General features: G+C 37.0%; 1 protein-coding gene across 1 annotated transcript; it reads left to right on the top strand.

Moving 5' to 3' along the window:
• Positions 1-10,305: 10,305 nt before the first annotated feature.
• LOC110775516 (uncharacterized) lies at positions 10,306-10,743 on the top strand. Its single transcript, XM_021980120.1, has one exon. The coding sequence runs from the start codon at positions 10,306-10,308 to the stop codon at positions 10,741-10,743; it is 438 nt and encodes a 145-aa protein (XP_021835812.1).
• The last annotated feature ends 4,098 nt before the right edge of the window (positions 10,744-14,841 follow it).

The raw sequence follows: 14,841 nt of genomic DNA, 5'->3' as shown, positions 1-14,841 counted from the left end.
TAAAAAGAGGATAACTCCCATAGTTAGTTCCTATTTACTTAATATGATTGCCACATCCAGAGGGGAAAAGTCCTGCGGGCCGTATACTCCTTCTAGAGGTGCCTTGTCGTGTTTTTCGACCCCCTCACACAATGCAAACAATTACATTCCAAAAACTCTAAGCACAACAAGCTAGTGGCATCAAACAATTTTATAACCTATGTATGAACATGTTACTAACTTCGAAATTAGTAATAAAATTCATACAAGAAAAGTTGACCACAAACCACTTTGAATATCAAATTCATGCATTTTCTATGTAAACCGCAAGTAATGCACCAAGAACACCTACATTTTGCCCCAATACCAATTTGTAGGCACTCTTGGGGGCTAATTTTGAACAAGTTCAACATTGCCCAAAACCAACATACTTGCAAAAACTAACATTCTTAGGCACTTATACATACTATAAAAGACACATGCAAGCAATAAATTGCAATAAATTGAGGCAAAATCAAGAAACCCCAATTCAATTTGAGCATGAAATTTCACACGAATGTCTACTCTAAATTAAGCTAAAACTCGAGTTAAACTCAAAATTACTTACACATGTGTGATCTAGAATGACTTGGGAATGATTTTGGAGAAGAAAACAAGCAAAATTGAGCAAAATTAATGAAGAACGTCGAGACAAAACTCGAAGAAAAACGAACAGCACCAGCGACAATGGCGAAAAATGTCGTTGCGGCTCGAAAGCAAGCGCTGAAAAATTCGAAGATATGCGCTAAAAAATTCCAGCGCTCGAAAGCAAGCGCTGGAAACTTTCTATCGCAACCATGCACGCGCTGGAATTTTCTAGCACACCAATATTCTTTTCAGACAAAATATCGGGCCACTTCGCCCCATTCTTGCCAAATAACCGCTTAACTGTTTCCATTTTCCTTCCCGCAGAAAAATAACGGGTTTTCAAAAATTATATTTATTATTATTAGTTTCAAAAATAATAGTGACAGGCTAAATCGCACTCCTATCAAAGATAAACCTAACGTTCACCAACTAAAAATATAGCAAGGGAAGCAGGGATCGTATCCATAGGGAAACAGGCGTTCTTTCTACTATTAAATTACTAATCTAGACTACTGGTAACGAGAGTTGGAATGGTTTGTGTATTAAACTAAAACAAGTAATCAAATCGGAAAATAACAATATTAAAGGAATTTAGGGCAGCGGTTCACCATAAATGCAGACCGGGATTGGACAACGGACAATAACAATCAACTAACAATCATAACTAGGAAAACATGCATCTCTCGAATCTTATGAATTCCTTAGGATAGAACAACTAGCGGGCTCTCGCTACGTACTAGAAATAATTCCTATCTAATAGCCACAGACCAAAAACATCAGATTTATACCTCTCGGCGCATAATCTAAGGTTAATCAAACTCAAATCAAAATAGTCCGGCCGAACAGAATTGACGAGCAATAATAATAAGCTATAGAAATTATAATCAATCAATCAAATATCATGTCCACATATAATCCCAATCATGCATTCATGGATCCCCTAAACCCTAGAAATTAAACTACTCACTCATGATAATAAATAACAAAGCAATTAACATAATAGAAAACAAGATTAGCAATAAACTAAATTAGAACAAGAAGCAATACCGAATTGAAGAACAATGAATAATGAAAGCTTGAATGTTTGATTGAAAATAAAACTAAGTGTTGGAACAAATTTGAGAGAATAATAAGCTAAGGAAATAAACTAAGGTTCAAAACTAAAATAAAAGGTGTCACTAAAAATATAAGGGGCTAGTATTTATAGTTTGCCCAAAATAGAGCCCAAAATCGGAAATAAAAACTCGCGAAATATGCTGGATGTTGGCGTCGCCCGATCGGGCGATGTGCTCGATAGTCGGCCCGATCGGGCGAAATTCTGCCCGATTGGGCGGTTGCAAAATGCCCAGAACAGCGCACAGAAAGACCGCCTGATCCGGATCGGGCGAAGCCCGCCCGATCGGGCGCGTGTTGAAACTGCACGATCCTCTATCTTCAAAACGTCATATCTCCTTCCGTTATTCGTTGGAATTAGGCGAGTGACCACTTGTTGGAAAGCTATTGAAGTCTAGAATCCAACCAAATTGAAATTACATCATTTGGAGTTGTAGAACTTGAGTTATGCTTAAAATAGTGGACTATAGTCATTTTTGTACTTCCTTCGTTATTCGCTTTGCTTCAAAACTCTTCAAACTTAATGTTTTTGCTCTCGAAAGTACATAATCTCTTGTATTGATTCAAATGAGTAGGAAATGCACAAAAATATGCTAATTCCTACAATGATGAACCTAAAACTACAAACACACTACAAGGAGCACATTAGTACTAAAAATCGCTCCGAAGAGCTCATTTGAGATCAAAAAGTACTAAGGGACGGGGGTAAAAACTCTATATAAAACACACATATCAAATAGTAAGTTATTCCGTTAGCCCACCAACAGGCAGTCACTTTCCGGGAAATCACCGTAACCCAGTCATGTAGCAGTTCTTTAAAATTGATTTCTTATAAGTAATTACTAAACTTTTTCCAAAAAAAATGTAAAGGTTTCCAGTTTTAAGTATATTTATTCCTTGTTAATAAAAATGTCATGTTTCGAGGTTTATTCATTCCTCGTTAATAAAAATGTCATTATTCCGTATTCTTTTTTCTGTTTTGAGGTTTATTCATTCCTCATTAATAAAAATTTCATTATGTCGTATTACGTATTCCGTTTCGAGGTCTCGTTAATAAAAATATCATTTTTTTTGTATTCTGTATTCCTTTTCGAGGTTTATTCCTTCCTCGTTAATAAAAATGTCATTATTTTGTATTCCATATTCCGTATTCCGTATTCTGTATTCAGTATTCATTATTCTTTATTCCGTATTCTATATTCCGTATTCAGTATTGAGTATTATGTATTCCGTTGTTATTCCATATTCCGTATTCTGTATTTTGTGTTCCGCATTCCGTTGTAATTTCATATTCCGTATTCCGTTGTCATTCCGTATTCTGTATTCTGTATTCCATTGTCATTTCATATCCTGTATCCGTCCTCAAAAATCAAGTTAAGTATCTGTTTTCGAAAAGCTCCATTTCACCATCAGAACGTCTTCCATGAACTATGTGAAAAGTCGATTCAAGTGAATAGATTCCCAATGACTTGTGAGGGAACTATAGGCGTTTTTGGTGATGACCCTTCAGTCAAATATTATCACTGGGGGGGCTAGCAAGACCCTTGTTCGAATTTGGTCTTAGCAAGACTAGGTTTTCGACGCACTCCGTCTACCAATACTTTGATTATCGTCTTGCCCAAGGCTCAATCAAAGTGGAGGCTAACTGTAGACGCTTACATTTGTCCCTAGGCCCGATACGGTGTGTTCAATGATGAAACCAAACACTGCTTGACTAATATTTCCTAAGTATACAACACACAATCCCAACCTTAAACTCTAAGCTTGAGTATTGAACGAAGCTTTTCATTGTCCCGCATTAACATCCGTCTACTGTATTAACACATTGTTAAATAGACACTGCCCGCACGATCTGCCAGTTCAGTCCAGATGCTGCCGATGTTCAGACCCAATCTCTAGCCTAAACACACAAAAACTCTGGAAGAATCCCACCCCGTAGCCAGTGAGTTACCGGAAAGTTCAAAAGTTAAAAGGAAAGCTAGCAAAGTATAGTGGTAGGTGTTCCCGAGAACCGCAGTATAGCCTACTCTATAGTGTAACCTGAAATCTATATTTTTACAGTTTTCATCACCTCTAAAAATTTGTTCATATAATCTGCTATATTACTCACGCCTAAATCAGATAATTTCTGGATAAACCGGTTTATTGCTAGGTACCTTGAATCAATCTAAATCACCGTTTTTACGACTGTTTAATTTATTAAATACATGTGCATTAAAACCAACTCATATGAGTAATGTAGCATAACGCATGTCACGTTCGTCGTCGCATTGAACTAGTAAGGACCGCCATGTGGGCTAATGCTGGGCACTCCCCGTATTAGTAAACGTCCCCCAAACTCTCAATCTCTGCTCCGCTGGATGTACAATGAGGGACCTCCACATCATGGATCACAAGGGAACCTATGAGTCAAATATGTTTGCATTCCAGGCATATCACGATAACCGGGTTTTGTCAGTTTTCTTAAACTGAATGACGACTCCTACAGACTAGTAAAAAAGAGGCTAACGCCCACAGTTAGTTTCTATTTACTTAATATGCTTGCCACATCCAGAGGGGAAAAGTCGTGCGGTTCGTATACTCTTTTAGAGGCGCCCCGTCATGCTCTTTTGACCCCCACACATATAGTAGATAACTAGAGACTAACGACTTATTGGTGTGTCATCTTTTGGATTTAGTGTATTGATGTGCAACGGCAGCTGTTGTACTTTTCTCACCTATGCTTACGAGTAATGATTTCTGGTATGGAGGGTAATTTTATAAGCTGCTAAGGATGTTTGATTCACTAACTACGTTTATGATTTGGAAATGTCAAAGTGCATTGTGTCCTCACTTGTTTGATTGGCTTTGCTGAAAAGAAATCTTATTTTTCCGATTCAAACACTTCAAGCAATGAGAATTGAGGACAATTTAGGCTCTTATTTGCTTCCGGTTTTAGGGTTTCAACCTTGCAAATGTGAAAAACTTGTTTTAATGTGATGGTGACAATGATGACAAATTTTCAAATATTGTTAATATAATTCTGGAACTGTGAGCTTAAAATGGTAGAGCGACCAGGTAACAACCTGGTAGGTTGTTGGTTCGAGTCCAATCTACAGGTCTCTCTTCCCTAGCTGCTTCAATATCTCACTAGAAGAGTTCAGAAACATCAAAGATTTCTTGACTTCAGGAGTCACAGTGCCTGACAACAATGCTATTACCATTTTGTTGCAAGTCTCCCACTGCTCCTTCTTGGGAATGTTAGTGGTGTCCTTCTTTGGTTGAACTAGAGAAAAACCCCAGTTTTCTCTTAGAATCCAAGATGACCTCCATGGATCTACACCATTCCTTGTAGTTTTTAGCTCTAGTGAGTTTGTCAACAACCACATAATGTCGACCATTGGAAGGCTGCAGATAAGGAGGGTCTTGCATATCAGATAATGTGATCTTAGACATTCAAGCAGTAATGTTTAAAGATTCTAACATTAATTAGCAGATTCAAAAGAGAAGAACAGAAAGGAAAAGTGTTTGTCTTAGAAGGGCTTAATCTTGCTCACAATATTTTTCAATCAGTCTTTGATTACACGCAGCCTTGCTCTAACATCATGAAGAATATTATGATTCTAAATACTACAATCAAGAAATCAATGAATGAGATCATTTGGTGTTAATAGCTTATGTGGCTGATGTATTTCATTCAAGCAAAACTTGACTGTTACATTGAAGTATAAGGTTTATATACTCACTAAAACCTAGGGATTTCTACCTTGGACAATTAGGTGACATTTACAATTAGCCTTCACCACAAATGGACAAAAGTAGGTGAGTGAAAGCCAACAACCAAAACTGGTGTACTGCAGTCCTTTCAATCATAACTTTTGAGGAACTTTTATTCCATATTTCATCATTGCCTAGGTGTTTATTTCACCATGATGACTCAAACTAGCTGATCTCCTTTTTTGCGGACCCAAGAGGCATCATGATTCCTTAAGACTCTAGGATTGAATTTGATTTTCGAGAAAAAGTATTTCTTTCTCGAAAGAATTTATTCAGACTTACTCCCTGAAAAAAGAAAAGAAGCGAAAAGATTAAGAGGAAAGACTATAAAGGATGGGCATGAATAACATTAAATGGTCTGATACCGCAAATTTTATCTCTGGCTATGGTAAGGGCGCACGTTAAGGTTATCTTCTAACATGCACCAACTTGCAAAAATGGCGAGGAAGAAGAAGTCTCAGAAGCACGAAGTTAACCAGGTGAATGAGGAATCGTCTTCTCTACTGCGTGTAGAAGTTTCAAGACCTAAGAACCAAAACCAACTGAAAAACATGACACCTAGTGATGGTGGGAAAACTAGGTGTGAGGTGGTGGTTTCTCCGGCGCCGCCACCCCACCTGAGGAATGGCCCTCCGTCCAAGGAACTCTTGGAGACTATCCAACCCTACCATGACTCAGTTCGTCTGCCAAATTCGTCGCCTCAAGAAGTTCAGGGTATTGCGATGAGATCCCCTTTGATGTTTGAGGCGTTGGAATATTATCAAGAGAATCGATCTCAAGGGGGAACTGCGATGGAGAAGGTGAGATTGTTGATGAGGACTGTTAATGAAGCCCTTGGTTTGATGGCTCCTTCAGTGAGGTTGGAGAAACATGCTGTTGTGGGTGAAATAGAGCAACTCCATACAGAACAGAGTGTGGGGAGGTGTTGTGCCACCTCCAGCTCAGAGAAGCTTGAATCTGGATCCAAAAACATGGGCTAGCTTGTTCAAAGGGAATACCCTTACTGCCAAAGGTAACTCACTCACATTCATTACCCCTATTATTGTTGATGGTACTCCTATGGCTGTGTTAGATAAAGATGACATTGATAAAATGACTGATATATGGGAAAATGATATTATTTTGTATGTGGTGGGGGATTTGCCTTCAATTGGGGCTGTAATTAGATTCAATTCAAAGGAATGGTCTCATGTGTATAAACCACAGGTGTTTCTTCATGAGGAAGGGTACTTTGTGGCGAGATTTGTCTCTAGGAAAGATAGAGATTTTGTGGTCATGGCCGGCCCTTATACCTTCTTTGGAAGACCATTGATTGTTAAGCCTTGGGCTGCTAACTTCAATTTTCAGGTGGAGGAATTGAGAGTTGTGCATGTATGGGTCAGGTTGCCTAACTTGCCCCTTATGTGTTGGGGGTCAGATTCTGTTAGTAGTGTTGGAAGTCTTGTAGGGGCTCCATTGTTTGCTACTGAATGTACCTCATAACAGCTGAGATCTCCTTTGCTAGAATTCTGGTAGAAGTTGATGTGACTAGAAAACTGCCTAAATCGGTTGTGGTTCTAGATCCTATGGCGAAGACTATTCAACAATGTGTGGAATATAAGTGCCTTCCTCCATTTTGCAACACTTGAAAAGTTGTTGGCAACACTTGTGGAAAGGAGAAGAACAACACCACTAGAGTTAAGCCTGCAACATAACACCAGAAGAAAGTAAACAAGGTGTGGCAGCCAAAGACTGTCCATCAGAATACTTCTAGTGTTGAGACCACTATTGAAAGTGAAAAGGGGGTAATTGTTGAGGGTATGAGTGATGACTTTGTGGCTCACATGGACCTAGTTTTCACACCAGTGGTGTTCAGGATGATGGTCGGAGGGTGGTATCAAGGAGAAATAGGGAGGTTAGAACCCTAGTTCAGACAGTTGGTTTGGCTCAAGTTCCTATTGTAACTGATGGGGTTGCTAATGATGGTGGGGGCACTGAGATGGACTCAGCTATTGACCAAACACAAATCTCTACACTTGGAATATTAGGGGAATGAATGACCCCACTAAAGTAGTTAAAATTAAAAAGTTTTTAGCTAAAAATAATATTTGTCTAGTTCCTTTGATTGAGACAAAAATAAAAGAGAAAAATAGTAGTAAAATTCTTAAGAAATTAGGGGATTGCTGACACTGGGTTATGAATTATGAGCACTATCCAAGGGAGAGGATATGGTTAGGGTGGAAACACAATATTGTTTCTGTCCAAATTTTGATGAAAACTGAGTTTCTTCTGCATGGCTCAGTTACTTTGAAAAATGGCCAGCTTAACACCTTTTTTACTACAGTTTATGGACTGCATAATGTGGCGAGTAGGAGGCCTATAGGAGAGAGTTAGCTGCTTTTAGTCAAGTTATTACATGCCCTGGGTAGTGATGGGATACTTTAACTCAATCTTGCTGTCCAATGATATGCATAATGGTAATGAAGTCACAAATGCTGAAACAAGAGATTTTGAGGCTTGCGTGGATTTCGCAAACCTAACAGAGTTGAAAAGTTGTGGCCACATTTATTCCTGGAGTAATAAGGGGCAAGGAGATTTGAGGATAAGTTTAAGGATATAAAAAGCTTTTGGTAATTCTGATTGGCGTAGTTCCTACTCTGATGCAATAGTAGATTACATGAACCCTGGACTTTCTGATCATTCACCTTTGGTCATGACTTGTAAAATTGCTGCGGGAGGAGGAAGTAGACATTTCAAGTTTTTTAATTATATGTCTGAGCATGCTAGCTTCCTTGTAGTAGTTCAGAAGGGGTGGGATAATCATTGCCATGGGACTGCTATATTCAGAGTTTGGAATAAATTGAAGGCAGATAAGCATGGGTTGAAAACCATTCATTAGAAGGAGTTTGCAAGGCTTGATGACAGAATTGAATTATTAAGGGGGGAGCTGGCTAGTGTTCAGACACAATTGGCTACTGATCCAACTGATAGTTCTCTTCAAGCTCATGAGAAAGTTTAAAGTGAGAAGCTCAAAAAGATTTTGAAGATTCAAGAGAGTGCATATGGGCAGAAATCATGGATTTCATGGTTAAAAGTTGGAGATTCAAATACTAAATTCTTTTTTAATGCAATGAAGGAGAGCCACTTAAAGAACAATATTGATGTACTGTATGATTAGACAGGGAAAAAGTTGACCACTACTGAGGAGATAAAAGGGGAAGTTAGCAATTTTTACAAGACTCTTATTGGAACTGCTGCATATTCTTTAGAGGGTATTGATGTTCAAATTGTGAGAAAAGGGAAACAACTTACTGTTGTTGCTGCTGAAAGTTTAGTTCTCCATGTTACTGAAGCAGAAATAGATAATGCTCTTAAACAAATTGATGCTCATAAAGCTCCAGGATTGGATGGCTTTAATAGTATGTTCTTTCTCAAACCTTGGAATATTGTTAAACCTATTATCTATGAGGCTGTTAAAGAGTTTTTCAGGATTGGGGTGTTGCTGAAACAGATCAACAACACTTCAGTCACTCTTATTCCCAAATTCAGAATGCTTTAGAAGTGAAAGATTTAGGCCTATTGCCTGTTGTTATGTGGTGTACAAGTTGATCTCGAAGATCCTCACTGCTAGAATGCAAGGGGTCATTGGTGATGTGGTGAGTCATGCTCATTCTGGGTTTATTCCTGGTAGGGTCATCTCTGATAATATTATGCTTGCAAGTGAACTTGTTAAACGTTATTCAATTAAGGAAGTATGTGTCCTCTAGGTGCATGATCAAAGTGGATTTAAGAAAGCTTCTGACTCTTTAGAATGGCCTTTTTTGAGGTCAATGCTTGCTGAACTAGGCTTTCCTGCAAAGTTTGTAGGTTGGGTGATGTAGTATTTACAGACAATATTTTATTCAATTTTGATCAATGGCTTTCCCACAGCTCCTATCCCTATTAAGAAGGGACTAAGACAGGGTGATCCTATATCACCTTACTTATTTGCTTTAGGCATGGAATATCTGTCTAGATGCCTGGATTATTTGAATCAGAATATTGACTTTGCCTTTGACCCTAGATGCAAAAGAGTTGGTCTTACACATATGATGTTTGCAAATGATTTATTATTGTTTGCAAGAGCTGATAAAAGATCTGTGAAAGCTATTTTTGCTTCCTTTCAAAAGTTTTATGCGGCTTCAAGTTTGGTTGCTAAACTGCATAAAAGCGAGGTCTACTTTGCTGGTATTCCTAGCTCTTTTGCAGATCACCTTGTGGCTACTATTGGGATTGATAGAGGTTCCTTTCCTTTTAAGTATCTGGGAGTTCCCCTCACTACAAGGAAACTAAGCTTTACTGATTGCAAACCCCTCATTGAAAAGACAGTAGCTAGAAATAAAAGTTGGGCAGCTAAACTCTTTACCTATGCTGGAAGGTTACAATTGGTGAAATCTGTGCTTTTTGTGATTCAGCTATACTGGTGCCAAATCTTTGTCATGCCTAAGAAAGTGATGAAGGAAATTTAGAGGCTTTGCAGGTGCTTCCTTTGGACTGGCTCTAATACAAATTCTAAGAAAGCTCCTGTTTCTTAGGAAAATCTTTGCTTTCCTAAGAGCCGTGGTGGGTGGAATTTGAAAGATCTTAGTGTATGGAATAAATCTTTTGTTGGGCTTTGTCCAAGAAGCAAGATAAGTTGTGGGTTAGGTGGATCCACACCTACTATATACAACACAAGGATTTCTGGAGCATGCCTATTCCTAATGGTTTATCTTGGTCGTTAAGGAAAATCTGGAATGCTAGGGAAGTCTTCCTGCATGCAAATGGGGTTGATCAGTTTGTGGTGGTTGGCAAGTTAAAAAATAAAAAAAAATGTACAAGCATCTTTATAACTGTGGTGAGCAAGTTGAGTGGAAAAGGCTGATTTTCAATAGCAAAGCTAGCCCAAAAAGTACTTTTATTGGGTGGTTAGCTATTCAGAACAAATTAGCAACAAAGGACATACTCTTGAAGTGGAATTTTAGTATTGATGGAAAGTGTGGATTGTGTCAGTTGGGTGATGAAACTCCGTCTCACCTGTTCTTCTCATGCCAGTTCTCACAAGAAGTGTGGAGCCTGATTTTGCAGAATTTGGGTGTTGGTAGAAGTATTCTCCCTTGGAATGATGAAGTGCAGAGAGCTGTGAAGAAAAGTAGAAGAAGCAAGAATGCAGACTGTAGTTATAGCATTGCTTTTTTGGAAACTGTCTATAGTATGTATTTGGCTGCAGAGGAACTCCAAGTTGTTCAAGGATCATGTTTATCCTGTTAATGTAGTGGTTGGTAGAATTATGTTCAATATTTCTTGTAGGCAATAGCTTGTTTTTTATTGTTTAGGATTGTTTGCCTAAGGTGTTTTGGTTATAAGTTGTAAAACTCTCTTTGGTAAATAAAAATCTATATTATTTGCCAAAAAAAAACATTAAATGGTCTTTGTGCTTGGCAAAAATGGCTCCAAATTTGGATATACAGAGATGTAAAATGAAAATTTAGAGAATTTAGTCCTAAAATCATACGGGTTAAATTATTTAAAAAAAGGGAAAAAGTCTATATCTGGACATGGACTAGACGCAAATGGTAGAACTTTCAAATAGGGTCATCGGATTGGTTATAAAAGGTTCAGGTCACGTGGAAATCGATTAATGTCGGGTTAATATTCTATTCGGTTCGATTCAGATCGGTTCGGATAAATTTGGTTCAGATGAAATCAGGTTATGAACTGTTTAAGATTGAACTCAGTTTCGTTTCAAGTAACTTCTGTTTGGGTCAATCGGGTTCGGTTGGAACTGGATCGGGTTTTAGATGATCTTCTATTGGTTTGATTTGGTTGGGATTGAGTTTGATTCGGGTGTATGTCGGATTCAGGTACAATTTGACCTGTTTACTTTGGCTACGGGTCATGTCTGGTGGCTAATTATGGGTCAAGTATGGATCATGGAGTCTTGGGTTCGGTACAACTTTGGACAAGACGTACCTCAGATTCGTGGCAATTACGAATTGGGTTTGCAGTTCAAGTTTATATTTATTTAAGTTTGTATTTTCCGTTCTATTAATCGAGTGACACTCGAGTTTGTGATCAACTTTAGATCACTTTATTATTCTAAAACTTCATGCCAAATAGAGATATATATTTTACACTTCTACCACTTTGTCTCCAAATTATTTAATATAAACAGAACATAAATTAAATTTTCATGTAATGAGTTGGACTTGTATAATAAAATAATTCAATTACGTTAACTTGAATTAGATTAATGACGAGTAAATTGAATAGGAATAAGGTGAAATTGGGTAATTAATCTCTTGTGGCTTTCGGTTATCGGGTAAACTCGAGTCGGGTTATTTTCGGTGATCGGATTAAATAGAGTCGGAATGGCAAAATTTCGGGGGAATTCGGATACAGATAGATGTTTGTCGGGTTAAATCTGGTATCAGGTTTTATCGTATCGGGTTGATTGCGGTTGTTATCAAGTATAATCAGTTTTTGGATTGCTATCGCATCGGTTGCGGGTTCGCTTCGATTAAAAGTTATCGGATACAAATGGGTTGCTAGCGGTTCAGGTTTGGATCTTGAATTCTGGTATTAAATCGGATTTCGGATCAACAACAGATCGGTTCGGTTCGATTTTGATCTCACTATTTTTCGGATATATTCAGTTCAGATGTCGGTTGGAGTTGGTCGGTCTTTATGGTCGGGTCACTTTTTAAAAGCCCTACAAAATGGACCTTTAAAAAATTGGATCCTAAATCATTTAAAAAAAAAATTGAGTTTTGCCTTTTCGACTTTGATTACTTTTTAGCCCAAAGAAAATGGGATTTAATTTTTTCGTACATAATCAGACAAATATAATAAAAACGCATGGACAATTTTTTTTTTTTAGGGGAAACACATGGACAATTTATCATTAAGAAGGGAAAAAATAGGACGCAAAATACATAGATCTAATGCAAAATGGGCCTTGTTGTGACACCAAAATAAAAGTAAAAAGACTTCAAAATGAAAAATGGGTTGGGCCTAAAAAGGAAAAGGTAGAAACAAGAACCCTGCATCATGATGCATGATTGACACAAAATGGAACTCTAAAATGCAAGGCCATAAAAGTTTGAAACCCTAAATCCTAGATGGAATAACTTTTATTCTGAAAATGAAAATTATTGTAAATGAGAAAAAGAATATTCCCAAAACCAAAAAAAATTGCAATTTGTACAAATGCAAATGACTAGAAAAAAATATTGATTATATTTCCACTTTATATTAGAAAAATTACGTTTTTCTTGTGATATAAGTCTGGTAAATTAAATCTACTTTATATTACTCCTCGTTCCTCTTTGGTTCCTTAACATACGTAGTACGCAGTATAAAAATACTTATTTGTGAGATTTAATTAAATTACTAGTATGTACCCGTGCTAATGCACGAGAGTTGTATAAAATTAAAAAGCTAATAAAAGCAACAATTAGATTATATAAAGACTACTATGCTTGTTGAGAATAATAATAATATAAATGTTGAGTAGTTATGAAATTTATAAATCAATTTAAATACGTTTAAGATACTAATAATTAACTTTTTAATTAATGATGATAGATAATTAAAATATTGGTACATACTCCGTAGATGCTTAATGAAAATTGTTCATATTGACTTAACTTGGTATTTCATTTCAAATCTAACTTGAAATATGCTTGTTGGAATGATTGTATATTGATTGGTTTTGTAGGATTACTTGGGTGTTATTGATCTTACGAAAGTAATATCTTCTTGGTACTATGTGATCATATATTATGTGTCAATTGATTATTTAAGATGCAAATCATATATTTAGTAGCTTATTAAACAATTGTTGTCAATTGACTTTAATTTCTAGGTATATCATATTAATTTTCATTTACTGTATTTAGCTAGTTTGAAGTAGCTTATACGAATGATTACATTAACGATATTGTATAATTTTATGAATGTTAGTTGATTTTATAGATTTAATATTTTCTTGAAATGGTACTAATTGTCATATAATTATTTAAGATGTGAGTTTTAATAAGTATATTTTGTCTGATTACTTATACTAAGTAGAGTATAAATTGGTTGGATTATTAGAATCAATTATAAATTTTATTTGACGAGTTTCCATATTTTCATTGTTAAAATGATATTCTATATCTTTCATAAAATAATGATATTTTATATCTCGTTTCCGTATTTTTTACTAAGTATACATGTAAATAATAGTAAATAATAATGTAATCTCGTTTCTCGTAGTATGTAGTCATTTTTCACATGGTTTCATTCTCTTGACTTTAATGATCTCCTCCTAAATTCTCGTTTTTCTTCAAGACTATTTACATAGTTATTGGCATGTTGTATAATATATTCTAAAATGTGCAAGTAAATATAGATTAAGGAGCGTTTATTTTAAGGTTTTCAGGAAAAAAATAAGTGAATCAATTGAGTTAATTCCCTTATATGTTGTTTATTAGTTAAATTTTGTATCCTTCCTTTACTCTCTCTTATCGCCAAACTTCCATCCCCACCCTCGGATTTCTCTTTTACTCCTCTAATTTAAGGCTACCTTTATCATGCTTAACATTAATCAACCACCTCTCGATCCAACGACCACACCCACTAAAATCATTTACCTTTCCAATCACCAAGATAGAATTCCTACCCAACTATCACGAAATTTTATACCATGAACGAAAATCTCGCAACCAACCAGCTACTTGAAGGAAATGTGTCCTTCACCCAAGGTATTAGTCCAATACTAAGGTTCAGATTAATTACAGAATAATTAATTTAGTGAGATCAAGTGAACGGAACATCTAGGCGGAGCATTTCTTCCGATCAGTGAGTTCTGAACCTTATTAGGCTCACAACTTACTCTTGACTGAACCTACAAGGTCACACAAATGGCATATAACGGATCGCCGGATTAAATGAATAGGAAAAACATTTAATGGCTAGCTAATCGGAAATTTAGCTCTGAAAATAATATTATACCAAAATGAATAGGAAAAGCATTTAATGGCTAGCTAATCGTTGGATCTAAATCGTATATCGTATTACGTATATCGTGGGCCCGGACGCACGATAAATCATATCATACGACATTGGATCGTCAAGTGCTGTACGATTAGTATTGGCCGCAAGGCCATAAGCACGCGTACGAAGGAGCTACCAGCCCACGAGCCAAGCGCGCAAACACAAGGCCCTTGGGCGTGGCAACATGCACATAAGTGCACAACAGCACACGGCCTATGGCCTTGCTGTAGCGCGCATGAGCATGCGAGAGGAGAAGCAACACCGTGTTGGCCAAGCGAGGCCTAGCGGCTGTGAAGCCCATCGCCCACAACGCTTACGCAAAGTGTTGGG

The sequence above is a fragment of the Spinacia oleracea genome, chromosome 4, assembly GCF_020520425.1.
Source record: "Spinacia oleracea cultivar Varoflay chromosome 4, BTI_SOV_V1, whole genome shotgun sequence".
NCBI lineage: Eukaryota > Viridiplantae > Streptophyta > Magnoliopsida > Caryophyllales > Amaranthaceae > Spinacia > Spinacia oleracea.
This window is presented reverse-complemented; position numbering and strand designations above follow the sequence as displayed.

Coding starts and splice junctions, on each gene's coding strand:
- LOC110775516 (XM_021980120.1), top strand. CDS start 10,306: ATGTACAAGCATCTTTATAACTGTGGTGAGCAAGTTGAGTGGAAAAGG.